Source organism: Alligator mississippiensis, chromosome 1 (assembly GCF_030867095.1).
Source record: "Alligator mississippiensis isolate rAllMis1 chromosome 1, rAllMis1, whole genome shotgun sequence".
Lineage (NCBI taxonomy): Eukaryota > Metazoa > Chordata > Crocodylia > Alligatoridae > Alligator > Alligator mississippiensis.
The window spans coordinates 161,998,590-162,017,502 of NC_081824.1; the positions used below are offsets into that span (position 1 = coordinate 161,998,590).

The following is an 18,913-nucleotide window of genomic DNA, read 5'->3' on the forward strand; positions in this document are numbered from 1 at the left end:
AAGGAAAGCAATATAACTGGAAAAGAAGTTACTCATTAATCATCCTACGTCATTTCCAATGCATCCATTTTTATTAAATTACACCAAAAATGTCAGTGTTCATGTAAAAAAAAAAAAAAAGCCTTTTGTTGCAATTATTTATTTTTAATTTGAGTAACAATCCTGTCAGAAGAAAACCTGCTGTTCAATGGAGAGGGATTTGCTTAAATAATTACTGAAGTGGAATAAAATTTACTGTTTAACCTGACATTGTCATCTATCACTGCTTTCTCAAAAAGGTTTCTGTTGTACACCCACCCAAAAAATAAATCAAGAATAAAAGTAGATAATTTATGGAGTTGTCAGAAATCAGTTTTAACACTTACTTTTGCGAAGATCTGAAAAATGTCTATTGCAGGTGACAGCTGAGAAGCATCCTGGACCTCTGCTTTCAAATAAAGCTGTAATGTTTGTGCAAGGTGCCCAAGGCCCTCTTTCATTTCTTCACTTAGCTTTTCAATATCTAAAGAAAGAAATAAAGATAAACCAAAGCATAAACAAAACCTTCTGCCAACATCTTGCAGACAACCAATGGCAGCTGTGCAGTCTAGACACTTCAAACCCGAAATTTAATTGTGAAAGAGGTCAAACATATTTCACTATTTTGACAGCCACATATCATCATAAAGCAGCATTTATCAGGTTGCTATTGGCAAAATATATATGCATTATGGTAATCAAAAGATCAAAGGCCTATAGATAAAACAGATGTGTAAACAGATGTAAGATGTTAGATAAAAAATTAGTCAAGGTGAGCTTGCTACATTAAAGATATGTTTGCATGTTATCCAATAGTTTGTCTCTCCTTACATTGGGGCATATTAATATTACATTCTTCATAGGAACTGGTCGCAAAGATGTTTTATGCTGCCAGACAGAAAACCAGAGCAATTTACAGAGTACAGAGATCATGGTATATAAAGTCAAGGATAATGCACCAAAGGTTGAGCAGAACCAGAAGTAGCTTAAGTAAATATTTCTGCATATTAAATAACACAATCTAAAATAAAATACTATGCACTGGAGCATAATTATTCCTGTTTTCAAGTGTGATCTGAAATACAGAGAAACTTACTCTATTTTCAAAACAGCTGATCACCTAACCCTGCCAGTGAAGGCACTGAGAGCTGTGTATTAGGTGCCCCAAAGTCAAACAGCAAGTGCATGACAGAGCTGGGAATGGAAGCCAGGTTTCTAACTCTGTTCAGTGCCCCATGACCTCACCTGCACTTCCTTCTTCCTTATTGCTTGTTATGGTGAAAGAAACATTGTGGGAGAAAAGAAATATGAATGGGTTTAAATATCAATCAGTGTAAAAAAGGCTTACAAGAAGATTTTAAAGTGGGAGTTTATTATTATACATTACAAAACAAATTCATCACTGTCACAGTCCCACTGAAATTGCAGCCACCTACACCAGTGGTGGATTTGATCCTACTGCTTTAGTATTCAGTATCAGTGCAAAATAAAAATGACTTTCATAAGAGAGGGTAGAATCAAAACGCTTTACAAACTGCAATCATAAGACGATAGGTATATACCAATATTAGTCTCCTGTAGAATACAGTGTTGGAATAAACACCATAATACAGGTTCCCTTCCACTTCCTCCAATTCTGAAATATTTCCCAAAATGCGAAATTAACAGTCCAAGAGAAAGACAATACTCTTGCTTTCTACTGAAGCCGCTATACCTCCAACAATAGAGATGTCCTATTATCACAACTGACGACAATTGAGTCAACAAACTGCCAATGTGTTAAGAACAATGTCTCAATACACTTACTTGGGATATATTGAAACACAAACACATGCATCTTATAAAAAACAAACAAGCCTTGACCATACTAGTTACTTTCACCCTAGAGGTTTACCTTACATTCTTACCCACGTGTTGACTAAAGTCTCCTACAAAATATCTCCACATACAAAACATTTAATCCCAGGCTCACTTGCCTAGCTAGATGTATGAGTTAAGGTTCATGTTTCACTTTAAAGACCAGGCTCCTTCTCACCCACTTTGCAGTGAAGATGCAACTGAAGCACATGTTGCTGAGCTTGTGGTTAGACAGTTCTGCACCACAGTCCCACAATTCCTGAGGCCTGAATGATCTACCCCTTTTCCCTATTAACTTCCCATTCATTTGCTATGCACAAAGGAACTGCGTGTTACTTTATATGCCCCTGGTTGGTACCAAACTCTTCATTCTACATGTCCTACTCCATTTTCTAAACTGCTTATTCCAGCTCAGCCTTAAAGATGCTTGCCCAGCGTGCTGTTAGCTAGCCCTAGGAGTATATTAGGGTTCAAGTTAACCTCTGGCATAACTACAGCAAGAAGCTCAATTTTGGAAGATATCTAAATTTGTTTGACAGTATCTCAGAGACAGGTGGAGATGAGGATCAAGTTGACATTGTTCCTTGTCCTTGAGAAGGGCAAACTATGAGCAAAGTGCAATCAATGGCTCCATCACAGTTAGGGGAGCCAGTATTCTTACAATCCATGACTATTCTGTCAACATTAGTTACATGGCTTACTCATCAGTAGCAGGCAGTAATAATCTCCTCTCAATTCTCTACCAGCTGACTTAACCAATACGAAGTTGGCGAATTTGGCAACTACAGACCTGAAGCAATCTGGGGTATTCCATTTCCAGATGACAACAGTAATTTATTTTTGGACTGATATGACTTTCCTCAGTTGCAAGATCCTCACACAGCTCCATAGAAGTCTGTGTAACAGGAAGGTCTGGCCCTTTAACAGGGAGCAGACAGCCCTGGTGTAGAAGCCCAGCTGCAGATGGTTATCTAGTGAGAGAATATCCCACTAGCAGTTAAAACTCCAGAGGAGAGAGCAGAAAGTAGTGAGCTAGGGCAGTGGTTCCCAACCTTTTTAAACCGTGGACTAGCAAACCAAAGATCAGAAGTGACTGAGGACCAGAAGTGACTGCAGACTGGTCCATGCACCGGCAAACCGCAGTCCAGAAGTGACTGGCATACTGTGAAGCAGCAGCCACCCCTTTTATACTTAGTGGTCAGGAGGAAGACTGAATCCCAGCTAAGCTCACTATCAGGAATGCCCATGCAATGGTACAGAGACAGAGCTAAAGGACCTCTCCTGCTGTCCAGGGAAGGGATGAGAATTTTTCTTTGTTCATTTATTTATTTGTTTAGTGCCAAGACTGTGTTTGCATATAGGAGGACTGCCTTAGAAGATCCCAAGAGAGCAAAAGCCATCCTTCAAGGCAGAAGGCACACAAACCCACTTACAGTCTGCTTCTTTACATGGACATTCTAGAAATACTGCTGGCCATCCCAAAATTAGCTACATGATGCGACTTAAGTCTATACTTGCAGTTTTGTACAACACCAGATTTACCAGCCAACCTATAGATAACCAGCAATGACCATATCAGGTTTCCACTCTGCTACAAATGAACCCCCTTCCAAGGCTTGCTATTACTTTCCCAGATTTAGAAACTACAACTGAAACCATTAAGTTCATTAAAAAAGGAGAAAGGTTTATTAACATCTGTAGAATGAAGAGTTGAGAAGGAATCAGGAAGATTATAATGAGCCATTAAGTTAAGTGACTCGATCACTGCAGGCACCGCCAGTTTTAAACTTTGGATGAACCACAAATCAAAGGTAGGGAGGAGAGGGTGTATTTGCACCACTGCAGCTCCCCTCAATCCTCCCCTGGACACAGCTATACAAGTACAGGTTGTGTGCATCACTGCAACAGCAAGGCACCTAGTAGACCTAAAAAAAGCTAAAAACATTTCAAAAGGTCACAAGCTTCATAAATGTTCACTAGTCTGAGCATTGAATTGTTTTTTTCCTTAAAGCTTTAGTTTAAAAAAAGAACCTAGTACTGTACTTTGCTCTTACAAAATGCCAGCTGTCCCATATGATGCACATACATTTTGTGGAATGTATGTATTTATTATAAAGATATGTTTCACTTCACCTAACACTGAAATGAAACCACCTCTGGGATGGAAAGCAGAAGCCATTTAACAGCACAGTGCAAAGGGATGCTACAGCTCAGGACAGATGTGAACAAGAATACTGCATCCAACTGAAACTTCAGGGAGAGTTTAGAGAGAGAAGCAGAATGCAATTACCCAAATTGGAATTTGTCCAGGGGTATCCCAGCTTACAATTCTGGCGAAAATAATCCCATGTGATCTTTAATGGCAAATGATCAAGACCTAGGTTTTTACATCTCATCATGAGACCAAAGCAAAAATCAAAGTAACACAGAATTTGTAAATGCTTTCAGTCTATGTTCTTAGAAATTTGTTTAATTGAGCCAGATCCTGTTATAAAAGGTTTGTGGAAAGTTTTCTAAACTATTCACAGGGTTTTAGTTATGCATCTTCTACTGATTCTAGTGGAAATCAGATAAGTACCTGTAAAAACTGTTACAAATGTTCTCTTTTCTGCATACCAAGTCTTACTTTATTTAACTGGGGTAGACTTCTGGAGACATCTTACACAGAAATCAAACCTGTAAAATCTTCAGTATTTTTAAACCTGTAGGTATGAATACCATTTTAGAATACAAGAGTAGCAAAAGCAGTAGAAGACAAAAGATAACACACTTCAGGCCTCTAATCTCAGATGCAAAATATACAAGACATTGTACAGATAATATAATTGGCAGAGTATACCTTCAAAAAGGAGGAAAAGGAGGAATACATCGGCTCTAAGAAATAAAATAATATAAAGCCAAACTAGTTATCTAACACTGTGGTGTATAAACCATATAGAAAATAAAGGAAAATATTTATCCATCTAAAAAAGCTTCTCATAATATTGAAAAGTGATGGTGTGAACTAAAATTAAACAACAGTAGTGGTGCTGCTGGATCATTGTAGCTCTTGGTGGAAAACAAAAATGTCAGTAAAATATTAATCTCTGTATTGATACTTGCTTGCAGTTGTGATGTTAAACATTAGATTTCTGTGCGTCTTACATAAAGGATTGCTAAGGGGTCTTGGTCTCCAGGACCAGACAAGGAAGAAAAAAAGCTCATTGTTCTGCCTAAGAAAATGTTTGAGAAGGGCTTTGACTCCATATATCGTGACCACCACTGATGTAAAGACTTCAATTTTTACATAAATTCCATGTCAAAAACTATTCAAATATTGACAAAAACAGTGTCAACCAGGTCCAACATTTATTTTGGGGCATTTACAGTGATATTATCTACAAGCTCTTTCTGTGAGAAGACATGAAAAGCAAAAAAATCTTCAAATCAAAGTGGTTTTCATTTTGAATGTAAGTTCTCTACCAGCACTAGCAATCTTTAGGACAGTAAGTAACACAAAGTATGGCTTTCGCTTACAAGTATCTGTCATGGTTTTTGGCGTAAGAGGGGAAACAATCAGGAATTGCTTTTGCTGGACCAGTGTCTGCATCCTCTCAAATAATCCAAATCAGCAAAGCCTCCAGCCATATTCAGGTCACAAAGGTTAGCTAGCTGAACTCTGAACAACAAGCCAACCTAAAACAGGGTAGTTGTGAAAGCTGTACGACTCAAGGTCACCATGATACCTTCTGGTCAATGCACCTGTAATGGGGCCTCTACCCCATCACTGAAGGAGAGAGGGAGCTAGGAAGCAGCCCCCAAGACGAACTGATAGGGGCAGAGGGTTCTTTAATAAAAAACCCACCTGCCCAGATGCAGCCAGCACAGGACAGTCAGTGATTGACACGTCTGAGGTAGAAGTTACAGATAAGTGACCCAAGGAGGGGTTTAGAGGTATATAAACCCAGGGCCTGAGGCAAGATTGTGAGTCTGTCCCTGCAGGCTGCAAGCAGCAGAGCTCCAGGGAAGAGAGGGACCTGGCTGGCTAAGGAAGAAGGACTCCAGACTGTAGGGAAGCTGCAAGGAGGAAGCTCCTGCACCACTGAGCAGCAGAGATAAGTATTTTGGGGCTTTGGGTTGCAGTTCATTGCCATGATGTGGTGCTGACCAAAAGTCAACACTTTGGGTCAACAATCCAAACAATCCACTTCTGTTTGGAAGTGGATGCTCATCTTTTTGTGTGTGTTAAGTTGAACTGAAGGACTAGACTGTGGCTGTAGGGGAGAAAGAGAACACTGAGAAAGGTGTTAGGGGCATCCCAGGTCCTAAACCCTTTGGAGGCGGCAGGGGACACTGCTGTCAGCTGAAGGACTGTGGTGTGAGACAGAAAAGACTGAGGGTATGAGTCCAGAGCCCACGAAGGGTGAGCCTGTGGCTGAGAGGCCCAGAGCCCACAAAGGGTGAGGTTGGAGCTGGGGCCTGGGAGCCTAGAGCCCTGGGACACTGGACCTCGGGTGGAGGGTCTCAGCCAAAGTAAAACAGGTCAAGGCCAGGAGTTCTCAACCCAGACAAGGACATAAGACCTGAAGTGAATCCCCCTGCCTTTCAGAGGCAGCCTCCCTGTCTAATAAACACTAAAGCAGGGCAGGTGAGACAACGGGGTGGGATCCTGAGAGGCTAGACAGGACAAGCAAGATGGGATCCAGGTGGCCACTAGGAGGTGTCTTTGCTGCCCGAGCTCCAGACCCATTACAGTACCCCATCACATTCTCTCAGGAAAGCAGCCAGATGCTTTCTAAAAGGTGACATCTGACCAAGTTCAGTAGTTGACTGCATCTGTGCATAGAGACACTTACTTCCAAGTGGAACTCTGAAATATTTGTTGCAATGCAGTCCCCTGACTGCTGTCTGATTCAGTAGTGCCCCTTCCAACAAAAAACACCAAACTTGGGCAGAACTAAAAGAAACTAACTCCCAAGAGCAAGCTGCAAGTCCTCCCAAAACAGGCACAACAGATCAACTTGCTATCTTTAAAATGTATTTTACAATAGGGACAACACTTTTTGTGATTTCTTTTATTGGCTCAATTGTATAGTTGGGACCACTCCAAATGGAGTAAGAGTCTGCTGCAAGGATCTCCATACTTTGAAACCTTATGATGGCAACAGGAGCTGGAAAAGCAGGAATGCCAGAAACAGCATATTGCAGATCAAATCAAGAATCCGGAGCCACCCACCCTGCATGGAAACACGTCTGAGTTACAACAGAGTCTATCAATCCCAGATTGGCCCCATCAGCCATCTTTGAACCCACAGATAAGACAATCATGGAAGACAACCATCATCCACTGTGAGGGACTGCCAAAGACGACAACAGTTGAGAGAGCTATTGGAAAAAACATTTGGGCATCAGGTGCTCTGGCCAACTCCTCAGCCCTAAAAATGCTCTAATCAATGCAACAGAAAACTATAAGGTCAAAAAAGTAAGCATTTCCTTAGCGCACAATTTGACTTAAGGTCGTAATTCATTTGGGTGCTATTCCAAAAATAGCAATTTTGGCTAGTACCTCATACCTTTGAAGGAAGCTTCACTTTTGAGTTTAAGTAGATTACACAATAGATGTCCTAGAATTAAAGCTCTAGAAGCAAACACGGATGAGACAGATACATTTTATCTGTATAATTTGTTACTTTTTAAAGTAACTAATAATGAAACCAATTTTCTGAAACCAGAGATAGTGCAGACACCACTGTGCAGTTCCTGAATTTTCTTGCAAGTGAGAATTTTATCATTAGGTTGTTGTTTTTTTAAAGAAGTTCACAAACTCTGCATCATTTTACTCACTCACAGCTCAGTTCTGTAGGATGCTGAGATCCTCCTGAGATTCACTGTTCAGTCACCTCACTAGAGTAACTGGAAATGCTGTTTTTCAGGTTCTACTGGCTGACTATGCAGATTAATAATTAATTCTGTTCCACATTTTTCACCTAAACTATTGCCTTATTAATGTTCCCTTGTCTTTTTATGAAGAGAGAAGATGAATATGTTGGCAGGGACTACAACAGGAAAACAGTAAGTAATATAATAACTGTTGGCTGACATGGCAGGCAAAGCTACAAATATAAAGTTATTTAAGGTCCAGACCATGGATTCTTGCCAAATTAGAACAGTTTTAAAAAGGAAAGAAATAGGTTTGTATTAATCTAGACAGAGTTCCTTTAAATTTTTATTCTGCTGTAATGGGCTAAATTAGGACCGTGTTTTCCTTTTACCATTATGATGACAGGGATTTAGAGTTAGTCTAAGCTTGAAAGGATCAGGAATGTCTACTTTAGCAGTAGTCTAACTTCAAAACACTAGGAAGCAGAACTACTAATGAGTAGCTGAAACCTATGGAAATACAAGAATCATACTGGCATAACATTTTTTTTTCCCCACAATTGAGTTTCCAGGTTAAAAAGAAAATCTTGAGAACTTCAAACAATCTTACTTCTCCTCTCATTAGAATTTCTGTTGAATCTTTGTCCAAAAGAAACAAACTTACGACAAACTGAAATAGATAGGATGAGGGAGGAAAGGAGGGAAGAATGGAAAAAGGACAACAAATATATTTTTAAATGAGTCAAATTTCTATATACTCCTGTAGGTCATGGAATGGGCATAAGATTGTCTAGCACTAGAGATGGATAAAATCTGCACCCTGCTTTTCTACAGAAATTTCAAGAATTGCAAAAGCTTTTTTTTCAGTACATTTACACTTTGCCGTTTTTTGTTTTCCATACATACAGAATGAATTTTCAGACAAGATGCAAACAAACAAGACTGTGTGTGTGTGTGTGTGTGTGTGTGTGTGTATGTGTGTGCGCGCGCGTGTGTGTATGCGTGTGTATAAATAGCAGAAGTCGAGACACATTTATAGCAGTATGGTTGGTGATGACTTACTTGACTGAAGATCAGCCAAAGTGTAGAGCTTTTCAGAAGGACATGCTGATTCTCTAAGCTAAAGATAAAAACAAATAATAAATAGATAGTTAGATAGATAATTAGCACTTGTATGGCTCAAACTATTGCCAAAACCCAAACTGATGCTTCATGCTGTACTCCTGTGAGGTAAGTAAAAGAGTAGCAGGATCAACATTAAATCTATTTAGTTCCAAATTCATTATTTTATAATCCATCATAAAAGTACTAAATAAAATTTCTGTTATGACATTTGCCCTAATTTATTTTCCTGATTTTGGCAGCTTGTCCTTAGCAATTTACTTTTGCCTGTGTCCTGTAACTGGAAACAATTTATGAGGCAAGAAATCTTCTCACTCCATGTGATTGTAATTAATGTATGTCTAATTGACCTTTAACATTGCCAAATACACTTACCAGTGTATGAAATAATATATCAGATCATACTGCAAAGCTTTAAACCATGCCAAACACATACTGTGTATGGGAATGAGACTGACTGAGACTGGCAAAAATGGCAAAACCCTTGCTGATTTGAACCCCGCAGTCAAAAGCAGATTGACCAACCATGGGATTTAGCCCACACAAATTAACAATGGAATCACAATTTCCAAAAAACTGTAAGCTTACTAGGGATTTCAAGGGAGTTAGAAAAATTCAACAAAGTTTAAGCTAACAAGGCTCACAAAGTATGGCACTATTCATCCCAAAACAAAATATTCACCACCACTAGTCCTTCTGACAAATCTTCTGTATTTGCTTCTGCTCAAATACAGCTTGATCCTAGTTCCATTAAAGTCAATGGCAAAACTCATAGCGGTTTTACTGGTAAAGGATCATGACAAAAAAACTGCTTTGACTTCCATTTCTCAGGCAGACAAATTTTGAGGCTCCATTATATGGCCATTGCATGAGAGAAAATCCCACTGGCTTCAACAGAGGCTGCTGCCCTACAGCAGTTTCATAAACAGGTCCCTGAAGCATAATTTTGTCCATTTTCATATGTCTCAATCCTTCCTGAGTTGCTGAGAATTAATTATTGATTTTGTAATGCAAAATTCATTTCGCATTTTGTTCATCTACCCAGTCATCTCCACTTTCTAATCTTTAATTACATTAAAAATGTAGAGCGCAAGAGTGTTTTTTGTGAAACTACAGGACTGAATATATTTAACACAATGTCACTTACTAGTTTAAAAACAATCCTTCCAACAAGTCTCACAGAGTCAGGAGGAATATTAGGCTCAATGCTCTTAAGACACTTGCATTCCCGTTTGTGGTCCTGCCAATCTTCTTTCTATATTAGGGGAGAAAAGAAAAAAAAGATTTAAAAAAAAACCACCCACAACCAACAAGATCACTGTATACTTTTAGACAAACACATGCACTAATGAGACAGGGTATAGAGCAGTGGTTCCCAACCTTTTTTTGCTGTGACCCGCTGCTGGGAGCAGAGTGTGGCAGCAGCTGCCCAGGGACCGGGGAGGTCCTGGCACATGACGCGGCTCATCTTGTGTGCGGCGCTGCCAGCATTGCCCCCACAATCCTCATGTGGGTCATGACCTCAGGTTGGGAACTGCTGCTATAGAGGGAACCAGTAGTAACCTCAACATTTTGGTCATTTAACCCTCTTGGTCATCTTTCAGCCTTTTCATGACTTGCAGCAAGCTGGTGCCACACACCAAGGGAAAGCCCTTGCCATAGGAGCCAAGTTTTGTTCTGTTCCATATAGAATGTTTTATGCAATTTACTTAATGACGTAATTCGTACGCTTATGGTCAACGCAGCTTGGCCCAAGCAATAGCAATGTTGGGTCACACAACTTGACTAATGTAGCAGTTGTGGCAGAGGCAGGTGCTTGAGAGCATCTGGGGATTGGGGCAAAGGATATGAATGGGAAGTTATTGGAGTAACTAGGCAGGTGGTTACTAAGGCTGATAGCACCGCTGGGGTTTGAGGTGCTGAGAACTCCAAAGGTTCTTCACTGAAATGCAGAAAAAGCTGGTGCAGATTCTACTGAGAGAGAGGTGAATGCAGGGAGAGCGGACAAGTGCTAAAGCTAAGTGGGAAGTCTGACGGTTGGGAGCACTGGGCAGCTAGTACCCCAAGTAGTGAGAGTGAGGGAGTCTGCAGCCAATATTGGGCTCCATACCTTACAACTACTCCAGCCCCTGCTTCTCGCTCTTTCTTCCTGGCATTAATCCAGCAAGGCAAGTAGCAATAGAAACAGCACCACAGAAGTGTCTACGTACCAAAATACAGAAATGCCTGCAATCATCCCCCAGCTCAGCAAAATGCATGACAGTTCAGCTGAAGTGAGGGAATATGCAGCAGCTTTGCCAAATGTACAAGCATCACCCAAAATGTGTGGCACTTGACAGCCCTGCCTCAGGCTAGGGAAGTGCTTTTCATTTGTCCCATGAAACTCCCATTCAGGAGTTTGCTGGAATTCAAACTGCTAGTGGCATTGAGGGGAAGTGACAAAACACATGTCTCTTCTACCACTTGTGCTGTCAGCAAAATTTGGTGGGCTGCCAAAAGAATAACTAAGTATTCTAAAGCACCAGGCCCTTCTCCCCACTAAAACTGCCTCCAGCCACCCACCCTCCCCTCTGGGACAACACACATATTTAAGTGTGTTGATCCAGTTATAAAGATCAGAGTTCAAGCCTTGATGATGCATGATGGGAATATTGCTATAGTAACACATTATAAAATTTGATTTTAACTTTTAAAATAAGAAGTTACAAACACAACATCAAAGGGGTATTTAGGTTGAAAGATCAAGTACTTGAAAAACCAGATTTAAGATCACTTGGGCAACTAAAGTCAGTTCCTTTGTACATATACATCATGGTCCGATCTTTAATTACATGATCATTTACTTCATGTCAAAAATACAGGAAGTATTTTTTCACTTTTGTCCATGCCTCATAAGCTTAGAACATCTGTATTTAAGCTAACTGTAAATCATAAACTAAAGCATCGAGTTTCTTACCTAAATCAGGCTAGATTCACAACTAATGCATACCTTAGACCAATAATTCTCAACCTCATTAGACTCATGGGATCCTGCCTTAACCTCAAGGCACACCTCAGAAAATGCCAGCTCTTTGTTTTCATTGTTTTTTTGACTCAAGAAAAATAATAGAGCAATTCTTCTGTTGCAGAGAACTCAGTGAGCCCACAACAGGTCAGAATTTTTTGACGTTATGAATTCCTATTAGAAAAATTTGAAATTTGTGGGTTTCCCATGTGTATATGTTCACACACCTATTAATATTGTGTGGCACCCTGTAGCACCCTTAAAAGGATCTCACAGCACCCCAGGATGGCATCCTGGCTAGGAATATATGTCTTTGGCAATAGCAAGATACTGAATATCTGGCTCTACAGATACTGAGAACATATACTGCATTCTGAATCAGGGTTTAATCATCTCAGACTGTTTGTTTGCTGAGTTTGGGATACTGTAGTCAAAACAAAGATAGAGGATTGGTCAAAACCAATTTTAGGAAAGGCAAAGAAACTTCTTGTCTGTTCAAACCAGATGGTAAATAGGTATATAGGCATCTCTGAACATCCATTTTGGAGCAGATTTCAACATGAGCAGAGCCACAGCACTTACTTCTGCTTGTATGTGTCCATCTCATCCACTAAAGTGGGCAGGCATCCTATGTCTTGGCCACTGGGACAATATGTATTAATATTTTGAGGTTCAGTATTGCAAATACTCAAAATTCTATCAATTAAATCTACTAGTACAAGGCAAAGACTTTACAAAGAGAGCATATTATTACTTCGAAAAGAAGTACTACAATTGCTTGTTGAAGATTCTTATATTTAAAAAGCCATCTCTTCAGTATCACACTATTGCTTTAGGCAATGGTTCTCAATATGTTTAGACTCAAGACACCCCTCCACAAGTTTTCAGAATTTAGCAATACCTCATTTAAAAAACTAATATAACTGTACTATAAATATTATTATATAAACATTATATTATGAATACATGTGTTATTAATTCATTCTATTACTATAATATAAAATGTAATATTAATAGTCACCCCTTCAGATTATTCTTCCCTGGCTCTTCTGGCCACGTGCACATTTGCTTCAAGTGTGGTACCTGGACTCCTTACACATCCAGGTCACTGCTCAGGACTGAGATCCAGTGGCCAATTTCCAGCCTTAGTTATCCCAGGATAAATCTAACTTGAACAGCCTCAGGTCCAAAATGGACAGAAAGCAAGGACACTGAGCTAGCAGAGACAAGGCACTGGGCTACACTGAGTAAGTCAGAGGGGCAAGGATGGGGCAGCAGAACACATGAAGGTGCAGGTTCAGAAGTAGAAGAGAAGATGGAGACCCCCTCTCTGCCCCTAGTCTGTACCTGATGGCAGCAAGCACAGTCCCCACCACTGCAGCTACTTCTCCAAGGACTCGCACACCAGCATAGGCAGATTAATGGTTGGGCCAGCTGGGCACAAGCCCAGGGGCCTCTACCAGTTCAGGGAGGGCCCCAGGATCCTCATCACCAGGGAAGTGAAAGCCGCAGTTTTAAACTCAGAGCCCATTTTTTACTCTCAGCAGGGAGACAAAAAATGGTGCCAAGTTTAAAACTGCGGCTTTCACATTTGCTTCCCTAGGAGCTGGAAGCGGAGCCCCTCCACCAATGGGGTTGGGGGATGGGAGGGAGGGAGGCAGGGCCAGGCCAGGAGAGCCATGCCATGCCTGGGGGAGAAAAAGAGAGGGGAGTGAGCTGAGTGGTGCTGCACCTGGGGGGAGGGGGCCAACCTGGGCCAGGAGAGCCGTGCCCCACCTGGCAGGGGCGGGGAGGGGATTTGGGGCTGGGCCAAGCCAGGAGCATTGGGCCGCATCACACCTTTGCAAGCGGTGGTGCTGGGAGGGCCTTGGGGGCTATAGCCCACAAAATTAATCTTAGCTCCCCCACAGCCACCCCTCCCAGTGTGCCGCTGCCCACCCACAGAGTCACGGCATGGCACTCCCAGCCTGACCCAGCCCAGCCCAGCCCTCTGCATCTGCATGGGACAGCTGGGCAGCAGCTCCCTGCAGGTAAATGTAACAGGGGCTGTGCGGGGAGCTGGACTGAGCCACAGGTAGCTCATGGGGGGTGGGCTGCCTCTGTGTGATCGAGAGTGGAAGAGGGGGAAGTCCTGTGAGGGGAAGTGTGTCCAACTGTGCATGCGTGTGCATCTGTGTGTGCATCTGTGTCTGTCTGTCTGTGTCTGTTTAGGGCAGGGAGGGTGCGTTTGCATCTGTGTCCATGTGCAGAGAGTGAGAGTAGAGTGTGCACGCCTACATGTGTGCGTACGTTGAGCCATAGTAGGGTCAGAAAGCAGGGAGAAGACACGGGTATGTGCCCCCCAAGCCCAGCAGGGTCCACCCAGCCTCCCCCAACAGCACTAGGAGAAGAAGGGGTCCCTCTCTTCCCACTGCAGCCCAGCTCCTGTGTGGGGAGGGGGCCTCCAATTCTGTGTTTGCTCAGGGCCCCATTACACCTTAATCCTCCTCTGCCCACCAGGGTCCAGAGCCATCTGAACCCAGAGCCCCAACCACTGGCTTGCAGAGGGCATGTGAGGAGATGCAGGATAGAGCTGAGCTGAAAAGTGTGGCTCTATCTACATGCCCGCCCATCCATCCATGGCAGAGAACGCTGCTCAGAGCAACACCCTTGAGGGGGTCTCGCAGAACCCCGTTTGAAAAAAAAAAATCACTGGCCTAACTGCATCGAGTGCAAAACTAGCTTGGGGTAGGCGACAGGCATTTTGGAATTATAGTTGACAGTCTACAATTAGCTTACTTAAAAACACTCTGGGCACTCAAAAACCTGCCTACCCATGCATCCTACAACAAACAACATCCACCTATATTTCTATCTAAAACTCCTAATCAAGAGGGTCTCCAGAACTCCAGGACTACTCATTTCTGAAGAGATGCATCTTTCTTGGGAGAGGTCACAATGTCAATTTCACTTTTCTGCAGAAAAATACATTAAATTCTTCCTACATTTCAATCTCAGAAAGAAATAGGCAAGGTGAAAAAAGACACTAGCTGCCAGAACTGATAGAATAATTCCTTTGGAATTTATGAGATTTCACTATGGCAATAAGATGAAGCGACCTAGACTTGGTATTTTCCAAACTCAGAGGAAGCTAACTAGTGACAAAAGATGCAGTTGACAAGCTTAAGTGAATCTGAGGAATTTCAAGATATAGTGTCAAAAGGTAAAAGTATAATCGGAATGGAGGAACATAAAATAATATCACGGGCCAGATCCTATGGCACCTATTAGGTGCCCAATGGGTAGGTCAGGTCAGCAACCTATGGCCCAAGGGTAAAGAGCAGATCTGGTCCGTATTTTACTAACCCCCTGCTACTTCACCAGACATATTTTACGAATGACTGTAACCCCTGATTTGTACAGAGGGCTTCCACTCCTCCCAAAACACATAGCCTCTGCTCATGGTTGCTGGCAAAAATCACAGCTCCAGATTGCTGCCTGCCACACTTTTAGGTAGCATGTTTTTGGTGGAAGATGCATTTGAGGGGGCAAGAGAGCTAGCTGCCCACCACAGAAAGCAAGGAAAGCAAAGGCAGCAGCAAGAGACTGCAGCCTGCAGCAAAGGCAAGTTCCCAAGGGGTGGCCTGCCATTAGTAAAAGGTCGCTGACCCCTGGACTATGTGCCTAAACATGGCCCTATTCAACTTTGCTCAAATATCTTTTACTTTAACTGCCTTTCAGAGAAGTCCTAAGATGACAACATGATATGGAAGTAAACACATTAACATTTTTTCAAGCACCTGAGCAGGGTGGAATGGGATCACACTTGGGCTGTAAACATGTCACATTTGCCGTGGGCCTGATTGTACCAAAGTTTGACCCAGACCAAAACAGGCACGGGGAAGTCATTTACACATCACTCTTCCAAGGTGCACTGCTGCTCCTCTCCCAGTAGGTGGCTGATGATAACACATATCCTGGCTAACTTATTTGGGGAATGACCCATGATAACTCTACAGGCACAAGCCACAATGTCCCAGGAAAAAATGAACAGCATATTTTATCCCAAATAATTTGGAAGGACCTGAAGCAATGCAATGAACTTATACATCTATAGGGTCATGGGACAAAATGCTTTCTCCTGGGAGAAATGCAATGTGCCTTAGCATCTAATAGGCAGAAAAGAATCTAGTCCTAAAGGTACCTGCCCCTCTTTGCCAAAATACAACTGCTTGAAAACAACTAAGGATTTTCCCTGTTTATAAAGCTTTCTACATGCTGCTGGTTAAAAACATAGCCAAACAGGAGGAGAGCCAGTGTTGTCAAGCCCAGACACCCAAGTAATGGACTTTTCACTGTGATCACACTTTCAAAAGGCAGAGATGTAAATTCTTGTATCCTAGTCACCATCTCCCATACCTCTAAATGTTTTCAAGCACCTACCAAAAAGAGTTGCACTATCTTGTTCCAAGAAACTGCTTTGCATATGTAAAGCACGAGCTTGTCAAAACCTTACATAGGTATTTTAAGACTTTAGTGGACAATGTAAATCATGTGACAGCCTATGGCATTCTTTGCAGAAAAATGAACAAATAGATTACCAGCGTAGAGAAGTGCTACAGGATGTGTGTGAATCATCATCTGTTTGAAAAGAAAATCAGTGGGGAAGAGCTGCAGGAATTAATCTAAACAAGACTCCATTTGAACATAGGGCTGATTTTCTTTTCTTTTGGTTTCCTTTTCCCAACTTACTTCACTAAGCTTGGATCTTCTTCTTTGGTATTTCATGAAAATCTCAAAACCTAATATAAAGACTCTGTAAATACGCATACATCTAAATAAGGCATTCAGAGCAGTGTGTGAAACCACTGAACTTTATTTCGGCTATTTTTTGTAACAGGGAAAACATCTAACATAAAAAGATACAGGAGTTAAGAAGACAAGGTTCCCTGAATATGGTTTAGGATGGGGTGTGAAACTCATTTGGCCTGCAGGGCTGGATAAGTGGCATGGGGCTGGTCCACAGTCTGTACCTGGAACTGGTTCCTGGACTAAATGAATAGTGCAGGGTCAATCCACAGGCTGGATCTGGAGCACACGAACATGTCATCTGGCCCGTGGGGCTAGATATTTGGCAGCAGCAATATTAGTTGTCATTGCTCCTCCAACCATCATATTTCTGACCTGCAGGCAGCAACACAGGCCAGGTGACATAGCTCCATGATACGCATTCAGCCCATGGGGTTCTCCACAGGTCTGGAAATTCAGCAGCAGGATAAACAGCAGCTGCATTCATTGCTGTAGCTCCAAGAACAGTCACTGAAGATGGGTTCCACTGTATTTCCTGTTTGCAGAATTCCTTTTGTCTAGTTATACGAGTGTCTCAGCAAGGAGAGAATATTCAGAATTGGGAGTGGTCAGTCATTCATCGTAATTTCAGGACTTGCCAACAACAAATAACCATCTATTTTGCATTGCATGTTATAAGACGATTACAAATGCTGTAACTTTACAAACAGTGACTGACATTTGTATTTCTTTTCAAAAGCAAGATGTCAGTATTAGGTACCCAGTGATTTATTTCAGCATACCTCTCTTACACCTGCATAAAACAGTTCATTATTTTTTCATCGATATGCGAGCCTTCTCTTATATATCGTAATTATAACACCATAAGGGAACAAAATGACACCAACTCAGACACTGAAGTGAAAGTGTCACAAAGTGTCTGACAAATAAAAGTTAAGGATCTACAGAAGAGAATTATTTTTGTCCACGAGAAACAAAGTCAAACTTGTAACTGTCCAGACATCATTGTGTGTAATGTAATTATATTGGTATTTTTTATCCCGCTTAAGCTAAAATTGCTCCTTGGAGTCCACCTTTATCTGTCAATTTTTCCTCTAACATAAATGCTGCATAGAATTTAAATATGCTAAAGGTGACATCAAAATGATTAATAGCTTACCCAACCAATAAAACACTAATGAGATGAGATATACAGTATCACACAGCATTGCGTGTCACAGTCTTAAAACATCACACTAGAATGATGTTAAGATCACATCTTTTCTTTACAATTGCAGGCAAACTGAAACTGATCATGGAGTGAATTGGTTTATTTCTTTTGCTACAGGAACACTGGAATGAAGACAGACATTCAGATTTCAGAGATTGGCCAGAAAAGCTTCTGCAGCACTAGCAGAACATGATAATGTAAAACAATTCATAACCCTATCACTACACCCACAACAGTGCTGCAAATTAAGTAATCAAGCTAAACCACTGAGTCATAGTGAGACAGGCCTACAACCTAGGATGACATTTCATTATTTGTTTAGTTGGTGCATTTAGAGTCTGAGGGTGCTTGTACACGTGATGAAAATTCCCCTTTTTTGTGGTTTAACTGCATCACGCTGTACACGTTTTTTTGGGGGGGCTGGGGGGGTTCACAATTTAAATGAGTCTGTCATGTTACAAACTAAACCACATTTGCATGTAGTAGCTATTTGTACTACGTTGCATGTAGTAGCTATTTGTACCACGTTACACCTTTTGACAGCTCGTCCTGCTGCGGGAAAGGTGGGCTAAAGGCAGAAGCGGTAAGGGATCCAATCTTTTTTTTTTTTTTTTTTTTGGCAGAGTCTGCCCACGTCTCCCATGGCCAGGGGGCAAGCTACTGGCAGGCCAAGTGGCCCCTGATCTACAGGGAGCCCCATTCCTTCCCTCTGCAACGTCAGTGCCCTCTGGGCCTGCCCGAATGCTGCCCCAGCTTAGGCTCAGGGAAGAATTGGATCAGGCTGGGTGCTGAGTCCAAGCTGAGGCAGCACCTGGGCAGCGCCAGGGGGCGCTACCATCACGAAGGAAGGACCGGGGCCCCCCACAACTCAGGGGCTGCCAGCAGCTCATTCTCTGGCCACAGGAGAGGTGGGCAGACTTTGTGGAGGGGAAAAAAAAAAGAAGGATTGGGCCCCTCTCCAATTTCCCCTCCCCCCCTTCCTCCCCCAGTGGAGCCTGCTTGTGCAAGCTGTTGTTGAGCCACACAGCCCCTGAGCTGCCTGGTCCTTCCCTCCG

The 18,913-nt window shown here is 42.0% G+C and overlaps 1 protein-coding gene across 2 annotated transcripts in view; it reads right to left on the bottom strand.

Moving 5' to 3' along the window:
* The window catches only part of SMYD3 (SET and MYND domain containing 3), a 764,262-nt gene that overhangs the window by 632,958 nt on the left and 112,391 nt on the right, over nt 1-18,913 (bottom strand). For both annotated transcript variants that reach the window (XM_059716131.1, XM_014600010.3), the window contains exons 3-5: nt 10,004-10,111; nt 8,797-8,854; nt 366-502 (exon numbers count right to left, since the gene is read on the bottom strand). In XM_059716131.1, the coding sequence (XP_059572114.1) occupies nt 366-502; nt 8,797-8,854; nt 10,004-10,111 (303 nt within the window). The remainder of the gene's footprint in view (nt 1-365; nt 503-8,796; nt 8,855-10,003; nt 10,112-18,913) is intronic.